Source organism: Argopecten irradians, chromosome 13 (genome assembly GCF_041381155.1).
Source record: "Argopecten irradians isolate NY chromosome 13, Ai_NY, whole genome shotgun sequence".
Lineage (NCBI taxonomy): Eukaryota > Metazoa > Mollusca > Bivalvia > Pectinida > Pectinidae > Argopecten > Argopecten irradians.
The window spans coordinates 35,907,073-35,920,796 of record NC_091146.1 but is presented as its reverse complement, the minus strand read 5'-3'; the positions used below and the strand labels follow the sequence as shown (position 1 = coordinate 35,920,796).

Sequence of the window (13,724 nt, the reverse complement as noted above, 5' to 3'; positions counted from 1 at the left end):
TGTACATGTAGTACAGTACATATCCCACACTGTAAAGGTTTCCGTGTGTACATGTAGTACAGTACATATCCCACACTGTGAAGGTTTCCGTGTGTACATGTAGTACAGTACATATCCCACACTGTGAAGGTTTCCGTGTGTACATGTAGTACAGTACATATCCCACACTGTGAAGGTTTCCGTGTGTACATGTAGTACAGTACATATCCCACACTGTGAAGGTTTCCGTGTGTACATGTAGTACAGTACATATCCCACACTGTGAAGGTTTCCGTGTGTACATGTAGTACAGTACATATCCCACACTGTGAAGGTTTCCGTGTGTACATGTTGTACAGTACATATCCCACACTGTGAAGGTTTCCGTGTGTACATGTAGTACAGTACATATCCCACACTGTGAAGGTTTCCGTGTGTACATGTAGTACAGTACATATCCCACACTGTGAAGGTTTCCGTGTGTACATGTAGTACAGTACATATCCCACACTGTGAAGGTTTCCGTGTGTACATGTAGTACAGTACATATCCCACACTGTGAAGGTTTCCGTGTGTACATGTAGTACAGTACATATCCCACACTGTGAAGGTTTCCGTGTGTACATGCAGTACAGCACATATCCCACACTGTGAAGGTTTCCGTGTGTACATGTAGTACAGTACATATCCCACACTGTGAAGGTTTCCGTGTGTACATGTAGTACAGTATATATCCCACACTGTGAAGGTTTCCGTGTGTACATGTAGTACAGTACATATTCCCACACTGTGAAGGTTTCCGTGTGTACATGTAGTACAGTACATATCCCACACTGTGAAGGTTTCCGTGTGTACATGTAGTACAGTACATATCCCACACTGTGAAGGTTTCCGTGTGTACATGTAGTACAGTACATATCCCACACTGTGAAGGTTTCCGTGTGTACATGTAGTACAGTACATATCCCACACTGTGAAGGTTTCCGTGTGTACATGTAGTACAGTACATATCCCACACTGTGAAGGTTTCCGTGTGTACATGTAGTACAGTACATATCCCACACTGTGAAGGTTTCCGTGTGTACATGTAGTACAGTACATATCCCACACTGTGAAGGTTTCCGTGTGTACATGTAGTACAGTACATATCCCACACTGTGAAGGTTTCCGTGTGTACATGTAGTACAGCACATATCCCACACTGTGAAGGTTTCCGTGTGTACATGTAGTACAGTACATATCCCACACTGTGAAGGTTTCCGTGTGTACATGTAGTACAGTACATATCCCACACTGTGAAGGTTTCCGTGTGTACATGTAGTACAGTACATATCCCACACTGTGAAGGTTTCCGTGTGTACATGTAGTACAGTACATATCCCACACTGTGAAGGTTTCCGTGTGTACATGTAGTACAGTACATATCCCACACTGTGAAGGTTTCCGTGTGTACATGTAGTACAGTACATATCCCACACTGTGAAGGTTTCCGTGTGTACATGTAGTACAGTACATATCCCACACTGTGAAGGTTTCCGTGTGTACATGTAGTACAGTACATATCCCACACTGTGAAGGTTTCCGTGTGTACATGTAGTACAGTACATATCCCACACTGTGAAGGTTTCCGTGTGTACATGTAGTACAGTATATATCCCACACTGTGAAGGTTTCCGTGTGTACATGTAGTACAGTACATATCCCACACTGTGAAGGTTTCCGTGTGTACATGTAGTACAGTATATACATATCCCACACTGTGAAGGTTTCCGTGTGTACATGTAGTACAGTAATATCCCACACTGTGAAGGTTTCCGTGTGTACATGTAGTACAGTACATATCCCACACTGTGAAGGTTTCCGTGTGTACATGTAGTACAGTACATATCCCACACTGTGAAGGTTTCCGTGTGTACATGTAGTACAGTATATATCCCACACTGTGAAGGTTTCCGTGTGTACATGTAGTACAGTACATATCCCACACTGTGAAGGTTTCCGTGTGTACATGTAGTACAGTACATATCCCACACTGTGAAGGTTTCCGTGTGTACATGTAGTACAGAATATCACATATTCCCACACTGTGAAGGTTTCCGTGTGTACATGTAGTACAGTACATATCCCACACTGTGAAGGTTTCCGTGTGTACATGTAGTACAGTACATATCCCACACTGTGAAGGTTTCCGTGTGTACATGTAGTACAGTACATATCCCACACTGTGAAGGTTTCCGTGTGTACATGTAGTACAGTACATATCCCACACTGTGAAGGTTTCCGTGTGTACATGTAGTACAGTACATATCCCACACTGTGAAGGTTTCCGTGTGTACATGTAGTACAGTAATATCCCACACTGTGAAGGTTTCCGTGTGTACATGTAGTACAGTATATCCCACACTGTGAAGGTTTCCGTGTGTACATGTAGTACAGTACATATCCCACACTGTGAAGGTTTCCGTGTGTACATGTAGTACAGTACATATATCCCACACTGTGAAGGTTTCCGTGTGTACATGTAGTACAGTACATATCCCACACTGTGAAGGTTTCCGTGTGTACATGTAGTACAGTACATATCCCACACTGTGAAGGTTTCCGTGTGTACATGTAGTACAGTACATATCCCACACTGTGAAGGTTTCCGTGTGTACATGTAGTACAGTACATATCCCACACTGTGAAGGTTTCCGTGTGTACATGTAGTACAGCACATATCCCACACTGTGAAGGTTTCCGTGTGTACATGTAGTACAGTATATATCCCACACTGTGAAGGTTTCCGTGTGTACATGTAGTACAGTACATATCCCACACTGTGAAGGTTTCCGTGTGTACATGTAGTACAGTATATATCCCACACTGTGAAGGTTTCCGTGTGTACATGTAGTACAGACATATCCCACACTGTGAAGGTTTCCGTGTGTACATGTAGTACAGTATATATCCCACACTGTGAAGGTTTCCGTGTGTACATGTAGTACAGTACATATCCCACACTGTGAAGGTTTCCGTGTGTACATGTTAGTACAGTACATATATCCCACACTGTGAAGGTTTCCGTGTGTACAGAGTACAGATATCCACCTGTGAAGTTCGTCGTGTATAACATGTAGTACAGTACATATCCACATGTGAGTTCGGTGTGTACATGTAGTACAGTAATATCCTGACACTGTGAAGTTTTTCCGTGTGTACATGTAGTACAGCACATATCCCACACTGTGAAGGTTTCCGTGTGTACATATGTAGTACATACACATACATATATGTATGATATCATTTGACCCAGATATCCTGTGCAACACACAAGCGATACAGGTAAGTCCAGAGACGATTTTTATAGCAAATAATTGTTTCAAATATGTCAAAATATTGGCATTTATCAACATTATAAAAAAGAATTTAAATATTTCAAAACTATATACTTATGTGTTTGATGTTGAAAATTATACTTTTACTGGAGTTGTGACACAATAACAATGGACTGCTTTTAAGTTTCTTTTTCACAATAAAAACAATAACTGACGAATAATCATGAGAAACTAAAAGTTTCTCATGATTGTTCGAATTTAAATGTTTCACATAATGCATTAGTTCATTAATTAATTAATTAGTCAATCAACCAATTAACCAGATTTTATTGTATTTAGTACTGTATTAAACATACGAATGAAAAACGTAAATTACCATCAATTATATCTTCATCTATCACATTGTATTTACATTGTATTTACATTGTATTTCAACCATAAATTATTAAATCTCGTTTATTAATTATTTCAGAGTACATTTGATACTAACATAAAACAATAGATATATATTAGCTTTTCTTGTGGATTCCCGTTAAATCTATATTTAGAACTCTGACCAACATTACGTACTTCGGACTCGGCCGGATGTTATTTAAAATTCATAACTGGTCATATCGCTTTGCACGAAGAAAAGTACTAAGATTATATGCAGAATTAGATCTATTTATAAATGCGTGTTGAAATAGTTTCTACCTGAGAAATAAAAGCCGGTCGTTCTGGGTTTTTCATCGCCCCCAAACTGTTTCTCGGAAATTTTGTGTCTAATTTCAAGAAAGATATCAGAACTGGCTATAAAAAACCTAATGCCAGCAAATGGAAGGACAAGAATGACCCTATTGTTTGTATATTTTACAACGAACTTATGATAAAACAGATTACCGAAAATTCTATTAAAACCGAAAGTAGAAATCGTTTTTAAAGTCATTAGATTGTGAAACTTTGCTTGACGGTGTAAATGTTTTATGTTCTAAATTCGACCTTCTCAAACGCATATCCACGAACGCGCATACGTACAACTCCTGCGTGCCAGCGAACGACCCGAACTCACGCATATAACCCCACCCAATGGCCCTCCTCTCCAGCTCCTATTTTCCTCGCTCTCTTCTCCAGCTCCTCCTTTCCTCGCTCTCTTCCCCAGCTCCTCCTTTTCTCGCCCTCCTCCCCAGCTCCTCCTTTCCTTCCCCTCCTCCCCAGTTCCTCCTTTCCTTCCCCTCCTCTCCAGCTCCTCCTTTCCTCGCTTTCTTCCCCAGTTCCTCCTTTCCTCCCCCTCCTACCCAGCTCCACCTTTCCTTCCCCTCCTCTCCAGCTCCTCGTTTCCTTCCCCTCCTCTCCAGCTCCTCGTTTCCTTCCCCTCCTCTCCAGCTCCTCGTTTCCTTCCCCTCCTCTCCAGCTCCTCGTTTCCTCGCCCTCCTCCCCAGCTCCTCCTTTCCTTCCCCTCCTCTCCAGCTCCTCCTTTCCTTCCCCTCCTCTCCAGCTCCTCCTTTCCTTCCCCTCCTCTCCAGCTCCTCCTTTCCTTCCCCTCCTCTCCAGCTCCTCCTTTCCTTCCCCTCCTCTCCAGCTCCTCCTTTCCTTCCCCTCCTCTCCAGCTCCTCCTTTCCTTCCCCTCCTCTCCAGCTCCTCCTTTCCTTCCCCTCCTCTCCAGCTCCTCCTTTCCTTCCCCTCCTCTCTAGCTCTTCCTCCCTTCCTCTCCTCTCCAGCTCCTCCTTTCCTTCCCTCCTCCCAGCTCCTCCTTTCCCAGCCAGCTCCTCCTTTCCTTCCCCTCCTCTCCAGCTCCTCCTTTCCTTCCCCTCCTCTCAGCTTCTCTTTCCTTCCCCTCCTCTCTCAGCTCTTCTTTCCTTCCCCTCCTCCCCAGCTCCTCCTTTCCTTCCCCTCCTCTCCAGCTCCTCCTTTCCTTCCCCTCCTCTCCAGCTCCTCCTTTCCTTCCCCTCCTCTCCAGCTCCTCCTTTCCTTCCCCTCCTCTCCAGCTCCTCCTTTCCTTCCCCTCCTCTCCAGCTCCTCACTCTTTACTTCCCCTCTCTCCCAGCTTCTCCTTTCCTCGCTTTCTTCCCCAGCTCCTCTATTCCTCGCCCTCTCCTCCCCAGCCCTCCTATCCTTCCCCTCATCCATAGCTGCTCCTTTCCTTCCCCTCATCCATAGCTGCTCCTTTCCTTCCCCTCATCCATAGCTCCTCCTTTCCTTTCTTTCCTCTCCAGCTCCTCCTTTCGAAGCCCTCCTCCCCAGCTCCCCCTTTTCTCGCCCTCCTCCCCAGCTCCTCATTTCCTCGCTTTTTTCCCCAGCTCCTCCTTTCCTTCCCCTCCTCTCCAGCTCCTCCTTTCCTTCCCCTCCTCTCCAGCTCCTCCTTTCCTTCCCCTCCTCCCGAGCTCCACCTTTCCTTTTCCTCCTCTCCAGCCCCTCCTTTCCAGCTCCTCCTTTCCTTCCCCACCTCTCCAGATCCTCCTTTTCTCGCCCCCCTCTTCAGCTCCCCCTTTTCTCGCCCTACTCCCCAGCTCCTCCTTTCCTTCCCCTCCTCTCCAGATCCTCCTTTTCTCGCCCCGCTCTTCAGCTCCCCCTTTTCTCGCCCCCTCTCCAGCTCCTCCTTTCCTTCCCCTCCTCCCGAGCTCCACCTTTACTTTTCCTCCTCTCCAGTCCCACCTTTCCAGCTCCTTCTTTCCTTCCCCACCTCTCCAGATCCTCCTTTTCTCGCCCTCCTCCCCAGATCCTCCTTTCCTCGCCCTCCTCTTCAGTTCCTCCTTTCCTCGCCCTCCTCCCCATATCCTCCTTTCCTCGCCCTCCTCCCCAGCTCCTCCTTTCCTCGCTGTCATCCCCAGCTCCTCCTTTCCTCGCTTTCTTCCCAAGCTCCTCCTTTCCTCGCTTTCTTCCCCAGCTCCCACTTTTCTCGCCCTTCTCCCCAGCTCCACCTTTCCTTTTCCTCCTCTCCAGCCCCTCCTCTCCAGCTCCTCCTTTCCTTCCCCACCTCTCCAGATCCTCCTTTTCTCGCCCTCCTCTCCAGCTCCTCCATTCCTTCCCCTCCTCCCGAGCTCCACCTTTCCTTATCCTCCTCTCCAGCCCCTTCTCTCCAGCTCCTCCTTTCCTTCCCCACCTCTCCAGATCCTCCTTTTCTCGCCCTCCTCTTCAGCTTTTCCTTTCCTCGCCCTCCTCCCCAGCTTCTCCTTTCCTCGCTGTCTCCCCCCAACTCCTCGTTTCCTCGCTGTCTTCACCAGCTCCTCCATTCCTTTTCTCATCTCCAGCTCCTCCTTTCCTTCCTCACCTCTCCAGATCCTCCTTTTCTCGCCCCCCTCTTCAGCTCCTCCTTTCCTTGCTGTCTTCCCCAGCTCCTCCTTTCCTTCCCTCCTCTCCAGCTCCTCCTTTCCTTCCCCTCATCTCCAGCTCCTCTTTTCCTTCCCCTCCTCTCCAAGTATTTCTTTCCTCGTCCACCTTTCCAGTTCCTCCTTTCCCCGCCCTCCTCCTGAGCTCTTTCTTTCTCCGCCCTCCTTGCCAGCTCCTCCTTTCCTCGCCCTCCTCCAAGCTCCTGTTTTCCTCACTCTCTTCTCCTGCTCCTCGTTTCCTCACTCTCCTCTCCAGCTCCTTCTTTCCTCGTCCCGCTCCCTAGCTCTTCCTTTCATGCTCTCCTCCCCAGCTCCTCCTTTCCTCGCCCTCCTCCCCAGCTCCTAGTTTCCTCACTCTCCTTTCCAGCTCCTTCTTTCTTCGCCCCGCTCCCCAGCTCTTCCTTCCTTGCTCTGCTCTCCAGCTCCTCCTTTCCTCGCTCTCCTCCCCAGCTCCTAGTTTCCTCACTCTCCTCTCCAGCTCCTTCTTTCTTCGCCCCGCTTCCCAGCTCTTCCTTCCTTGCTCTGCTCTCCAGCTCCACCTTTCCTCGCCCTCCTCTGCAGCTCTTTCTTTCCTCGCCCTCCTTGCCAGCTCCTCCTTTCCTCGCCCTCCTTCCCAGCTCCTGTTTTCCTCACTCTCTTCTCAAGCTCTTTGTTTCCTCACTCTCCTCTCCAGCTCCTCCTTTCCTTCCCCTCCTCTCCAGCTCCTCCATTCCTCGCCCTCCTCCCCAGCTCCTCCTTTCCTCGCCCTCCTCCCCAGCTCCTTCTTTCCTCGCCCTCCTCCCCAGCTGCTCCTTTCTACGCTCACCTCCCCAACTCTTTCTTTCCTCCTCCTGCTTCATTCCTTTTCTCTTCTCAATCACTCCTTCTCTCTCCTGCTTCACTCAATCTCTCTTCCTCTCTCTTATTCATTTTCACTCTTCTTCTCTCTCCTGCTTTACCCCATCTCTCTTCTTCTTTCTTCTCCTTCACTCCCATTCTTCCACTTCCTCCTTTTTCACTCCCTCTCTCTTTTTCTCTCTCCTGTTTCACTCCCTCTCTCTTCTTCTCTCTTATTCATTGCCCCCTTTCTCTCTCTTGCTTTACTCACTTTCTCTTCACTCTGTCCAATTCACTTCCCGTCTCTTCCTCTTCCTCCTCATTCACTCCCTCTTTCTCTTCCTCTCTGTTCCCCTTCACTCCCTCCGCTTCCTCTCTGTCCCCTTCACTTCCTCACTCTTCCTCTCTCTCCCTCTTCACTCCCTCTTATCTTCATTCTCTTTCACTCCCTCTCTCTCCTCCTTTCTCATCCTTCACTTCCTCTCCCTTCGTCTTTCTCCCCTTCCAAATTTCATCCTTTCTCCTGTTTTTTCTCTCCTCTTTTTCTTACTATATTTTTTCTTTATTTTTCTCCAACTCATCATTTTCCTTTTTCCTTTCTTTCTATTTCTTTGAGTGGCAACCGAAAGTTTCTTTTTCAAACTGAATTATTTTTTGTTGGAAATCTGCATAAGTTTTTAAAACCAAAACCCAAAAGTCTGACGTGGTAAAATAGTACTAGTAACCATATTTATAACTAACTTATTGATCCTTTAATTTCAGACTTCCGTCATTAAATTATCTGCGGAACTGTCATGGCAGCTGGAGGGGACGTTTCGGCAGCAGATCCGTACAAGGAACTGCAAGACAAATTAGAAGAGTTAACTACATGCCCTATCTGCAAAGAACGATTTAAACAGCCTAAAATCCTCAGTTGCCACCATACGTTCTGTTGCGCGTGTCTCCAGAGTTATTTCACACAGACCCCTGAGGAAAGCTCGCCCTGCCCTCTTTGTCGCTCCTTGTTTTTCCCGCCAAAAGGGGATGTTTCAAATCTACCGACAAGCACGTTCATGCAAGACGTTGTAATGATGATAGAGAGAAAAAGTACAATCACGAGGAAGCATTGTATGGTATGTAAATTATCCAATAATGACGCTGGTTACATGTGTGTTGAATGCGACGTTCAAATGTGTGAACCGTGTAGGAACATTCATGAAACTTTCCGTATGGACTCTCATAACATAATACGGTTAGATGAAGTAAGAGATGTTCCGATAATATCGGTAATTGCCGGAAAGAAAACTAGTCGAACATGTGACGAACACAACGATCAAGTTCTTGAACATCTGTGTTTGTCTTGTAACATACCGATGTGTTCCGAATGCAAGAGCACAAGTCATTCAAATCACCGGACACAAAACATAATACACGCCGCAGAGGAAACCCGAAATATCATTCGGGTGATTCAGAAGAGTGCCCGCCCCGACGTAAACCGACTAACGGAGACAATCACCGATATCAAATCGTTATCGACTTCCATTCAAATTTCGACAGACGCCATGAAGGACGAGGTCAGAACAATGGCGGACTTGCTGGTAGACATGGTGCGCGAGAAGGAAAGAAGGATGCTCCATAGCATCGAGACAGACGCCATACTGAGACAAAAGGAACTGAAATCTATTGAAGACGCCACAGAATTCCGTCTGACCAGTTTGTTTACGTTTCTTGACTACGTCAAATCCCTGGAGACATTTGGAGATGTCACACAACTCTCAGTTGCCAAGCAGACGATACAGAAAAGGGTGGAAGAACATAACGAGCAGACTATTCCGGCTCTCCCGGAATCTTGTAGGTGTAACAGAACGTTTAAACGATCCGACATCTTTGAAAGTATATTGCATTCAGAAGACCTGGGAAGTATTGAGTCGTTTGTACCGGCTAGAAAACGAAGCCCTCCTCCTATCCCGCCGAGGGTTGACAAAACACCCACCAGAGTGAAAGTTCCAATAGCAACCAATTCAGTGGATGACAAGATCCCAGCTACTCCACCGCGTGATCCGAAACAGGAAGTGACGTCATCAGACGAGACGTTTGTAAAACAGCTGGAGGAAAGTGATCATGACTATACGAATCCAAAGGAGTATTTATGGAAAACAGAAACTTGTGATAATCCATCTTCACCGACAACACCACAGAAACCTGGCGTAAATGCTCATAATCCATCTTCTCCAACAACACCACAAAAACCTGGCGTAAATGGTCATAATTCATCTTTTCCAACAACACCGCAGAAAACTGGCGTAAATGCTCATAATTCATCATCTCCAGCAGCACCACAGAAACCTGGTGTAAACGGTCCCTTTCTGTCTCCACCACTACGCCGGCCTCTCCCTCCGCCCCCAGATCCGCACACAAACCGTTGGTCTCTGAGTGTATCGGGATCGCAGTATTTAGAAGTATTCCCGGAAAGTCGAAGACAGCGCATCAAGCGAGCAATGAGCGATTCCGATCTACTTGACGATACAGGCATTAAGACAGTACTCTCTTCTCCTGGTCTGAGCGACGGCGACGTTTCCTTTAATGCAAAGGTTAAAATCTCCGGTCTGGCCATAACCAAGAATGATGACGTCATTGTAGTCAGCAACAGCAGTAAACAGTGTCTAGTGTTTGACAAGACAGGCAGTCTGAAGAATGCAATATCCGACAGGTTGTCCAACCCCTGGGACGCCGCGGTTAGTGTTACTGAAGATGAGCTCAAGGACGCCGTGTACCTCACCGACACAGGTCAGTAGTCACATGTCAAAAGTCAAAGTCAAACGACTAATATCGAGTCAATGTTAAAAGTCACAGTTTACAGTTCAGAGATCATGGGTAGTTATGGATCAAAGAACAACAGTCACATTTCAAATGTCAGAGACTATGGGTAAGACGTCTGTAGCCAAATGGCAAAGGTCGAAGGTCAATAATCACGGGTCAAAAGTCAATACAGTCAGGATTAACCACTTCCAAGACATATAGGTCGTAAACATGGGTCAAAGTTCAGTATAATCCCGGCTTATCAATTGTAAATGTAATTTGCATATTACAGTGTTATCTGTCCTTGTGGGTAGGTATTGATTATGACTTAATGTGTTTGCGAGCGTAACGCCATACTTTTCGGAGAAACGATGTGAATTGCCCTCACAAATTGATGACGTCAAAATGGACACCTGCCCACAGGGAGCTAACTCTGTAGTATGAGGAATAGCCTTGAGGCCCTACCCATGATTCCTAGCGTTCCCAGACTGTAGTTTGGATTCCCTGTCGTTGTTTTTCTACTCTCCGCTAGGCTTCGCTCTGAATATACAATTTTGTATTTATGAGCGCAGCCTAGCGGAGAGAATTGGTACTAAGGCAGGTGATCTAGTCTATCTCAGACTAATTCTCTCGTTTCGTCAGGCTGCCCTCCGTAAGGGAGGTAATTTAAGCGGGAACCAGTCTACATACATGTGAATATAGGACCCCCTACTGCTTGATTTAGATATAACATCCTATCACAGGTTTATGAAGCATTTTAGCAGTGTTGTTGAATTATATTATTGTTTTCTCTCTGCAGGTAAAAAATCGGGAGACGGTGATGTCAAAGAATATCGGCTTGACGGTACGTACATTCGAACTCTAGTCGCCCAGCTTCGGAAACCTCACGGGATCACAACGTCATCAAATGGTGACGTCATCTATGTATGTGATGCAGAAGACAGCAGCATTGTCATCTTGTATCGTAGGCGAGGGAAAAAACCGAGAAAAATAAAACAGAACATCTTAGGCAAAAGCATGTTTATTTGCCCTTGGTACGTTTCAGTAACACCAGGTGGCGAAATCATCGTTTCGGATTTCGATGCGGGGAAACTGGTTGGTATCAACGAGGAAAATGAAAAGAAGAAGAAGTCTTATAAACCAGAGAGTTCCAACATCGCCTTCCGTCCGGCCATGAGTTGTATTGACTCCGAGTCCAACATTTACGTTTCGGACCAGAACAGTAACGCCATCTATGTTTGGAAGACATGTAAATCCCCCGTGAAGGTCGATATTCCCGCCAATATTAACATCAAACGTCCCGTGGTTTTGGCCTTCGATTCCTCTGGGGCATTGTGGATCGGCTCACGCAGTGGCACTCTCATTAGGACACTTATCAACCTTAACTAAACGCTTGAATTATATAATGAATGGCATGTATCTTAAAGCGTATACACGACTATAATCACATTAGTTTATACAGTAAACATATAAATAAAGGATGGTACTTTAGCAAGGATTCTGGTGCGCGCTCATGTGTATCTGTGTGGGTTCTCGTGTACCTGCTGTAAGCGTTCACGTGAACCTGTGTGCGTTCATGTGTACAGGTATGTTTGCGTTCACATTTACAGTTAAGATTGCGTTCATGTGTACAGTTATGATTGCGTGCACGTATACAGTTATGATTGCGTTCATGTGTACAGTTATGATTGCGTTCATGTGTACAATTATGATTGCGTTCACGTGTACAGATGTGATTGCGTTCACGTGTACAGTTATAATTGCATTCACGATACAGGTATGATTGCGTTCACGTGTACAGTTATGATTGCGTTCACGTGTACAGTTATGATTGCGTTCACGTGTACAGTTATGATTGCGTTCACGTGTATAGGTATGATTGCGTTCACGTGTACAGTTATGATTGCGTTCACGTGTACAGTTATGATTGCGTTCACGTGTACAGGTATGATTGCGTTCACGTGTACAGTTATGATTGCGTTCACGTGTACAGTTATGATTGCGTTCACGTGTACAGTTATGATTGCGTTCACGTGTACAGTTATGATTGCGTTCACGTGTACAGTTATGATTGCGTTCACGTGTACAGGTATGATTGCGTTCACGTGTACAGTTATGATTGCGTTCACGTGTACAGTTATGATTGCGTTCACGTGTACAGGTATGATTGCGTTCACGTGTACAGTTATGATTGCGTTCACGTGTACAGTTATGATTGCGTTCACGTGTACAGGTATGATTGCGTTCACGTGTACAGTTATGATTGCGTTCACGTGTACAGTTATGATTGCGTTCACGTGTACAAGTATGATTGCGTTCACGCGTACCTTGTTAATATTTTGTATAAAAATGATATATATGTATAGTACTGTGTACGTTACATATTATATGTATTATGTAAATGTGTACTGGTATGGTTTTCATGCATCGCATCTTGATAAATCTATGATCAAAACTACAAATCAACTTTTCGTTATGTGATGCTAACAACAAAAACCCAATAAAATATATGACGTAGTCTACAAAGATCTCATATTCGTCTATTCACTTCTATATCACCGTCTAATTATATGACATACATTTATTTATTTTTATAATACATACAGTATAACTTGTCTAAACCGGATGTGAACGGGACCAGTCGATTTGTTCGGTTTATACAGGTGTCCGGTTTATAGAGCTATGTAGCTATTTTTGGAATACATACGAAGGTTGAAAACAAAAGAAAAAAACATATGGCGGTGTGCTTGATTTTGAACTATTGTGAATCAAAGATAGCTATTTGACACAAGCAAGGAGTTATGATACATCTCCTTGACACAAGATATGGTTTTGCAGAAACTAAAAATGTTTTGACCAAACACCGGACAAGCTGAACAATTTCTCTTCTAAATTGGTCTTCTGATTAACTTGTACATATGTATAACCAATGATTTATAAATGCCGACTCAGAGACTGTTTGCAGAATTATAAAACCAAAGTTTTCCTTAGAAACACGATAGCTAGGGCTTCTTGAGCTGCGATATCGTAGCTCAAAAGACTTTTAAGCTGATAATTTTTTCGTCTTTAGAGCAACATTTGGTGCCTATTACTGCTAATGGAGCAAATTAATGTTTTATGCAAAACATTTTAAAACGTCTATATGCATTTTATCTTACTTGTTTTATATCGCTTACCCACTAGGCAATACAAGTGAACCGTGTAAAGTAAACAATTTACAGCGAGACATAATTATTTCACATATAAATATGAACGGTAATTCAAAGGAAAATTATAAGGCAAGTCTACAAATTGTGAACTTAACGTCTTGTGAGCGGTACGGTGGATATTAAGAATGCTTGTTATGTTTGTTTTGGACAAAAATAATATGTAAATACATGTGTAAGCATAAAATAATTGGAAACCTACAAAAAAGTATAGAAAACTGTTCCCGAGTGATTTTCTGAGGCAGTGCTCCACTAGGACACAAAAGGACCGATTTGTTCCCGGCCGAAAGTTATAGTAGACCGGGTACGTACACCAAGTATAT

The 13,724-nt window shown here is 44.9% G+C and overlaps 4 protein-coding genes across 4 annotated transcripts; 1 reads left to right on the top strand and 3 right to left on the bottom strand.

Moving 5' to 3' along the window:
* The first annotated feature begins 3,182 nt into the window (after positions 1–3,182).
* Positions 3,183–12,728, top strand: LOC138305979 (tripartite motif-containing protein 2-like). The gene is made up of 3 exons (XM_069246285.1): positions 3,183–3,303; positions 8,180–10,183; positions 10,995–12,728. Exons 2-3 carry the CDS (start codon positions 8,212–8,214, stop codon positions 11,582–11,584), a joined length of 2,562 nt encoding a protein of 853 aa, XP_069102386.1. The 5' UTR covers positions 3,183–3,303; positions 8,180–8,211; the 3' UTR covers positions 11,585–12,728.
* Positions 4,382–5,402, bottom strand: LOC138305854 (octapeptide-repeat protein T2-like). The gene is made up of 2 exons (XM_069246117.1): positions 5,304–5,402; positions 4,382–5,083 (listed from the first exon to the last, which is right to left on the bottom strand). Exons 1-2 carry the CDS (start codon positions 5,400–5,402, stop codon positions 4,382–4,384), a joined length of 801 nt encoding a protein of 266 aa, XP_069102218.1.
* On the bottom strand, positions 5,549–6,097 carry LOC138305853 (uncharacterized). The gene has a single exon (XM_069246116.1). It carries the CDS (start codon positions 6,095–6,097, stop codon positions 5,549–5,551), a length of 549 nt encoding a protein of 182 aa, XP_069102217.1.
* LOC138305852 (eukaryotic translation initiation factor 3 subunit A-like) lies at positions 6,094–6,898 on the bottom strand. Its single transcript, XM_069246115.1, has 2 exons — positions 6,846–6,898; positions 6,094–6,487 (listed from the first exon to the last, which is right to left on the bottom strand). The coding sequence occupies exons 1-2, from the start codon at positions 6,896–6,898 to the stop codon at positions 6,094–6,096; spliced, it is 447 nt and encodes a 148-aa protein (XP_069102216.1).
* Positions 12,729–13,724: the final 996 nt, after the last annotated feature.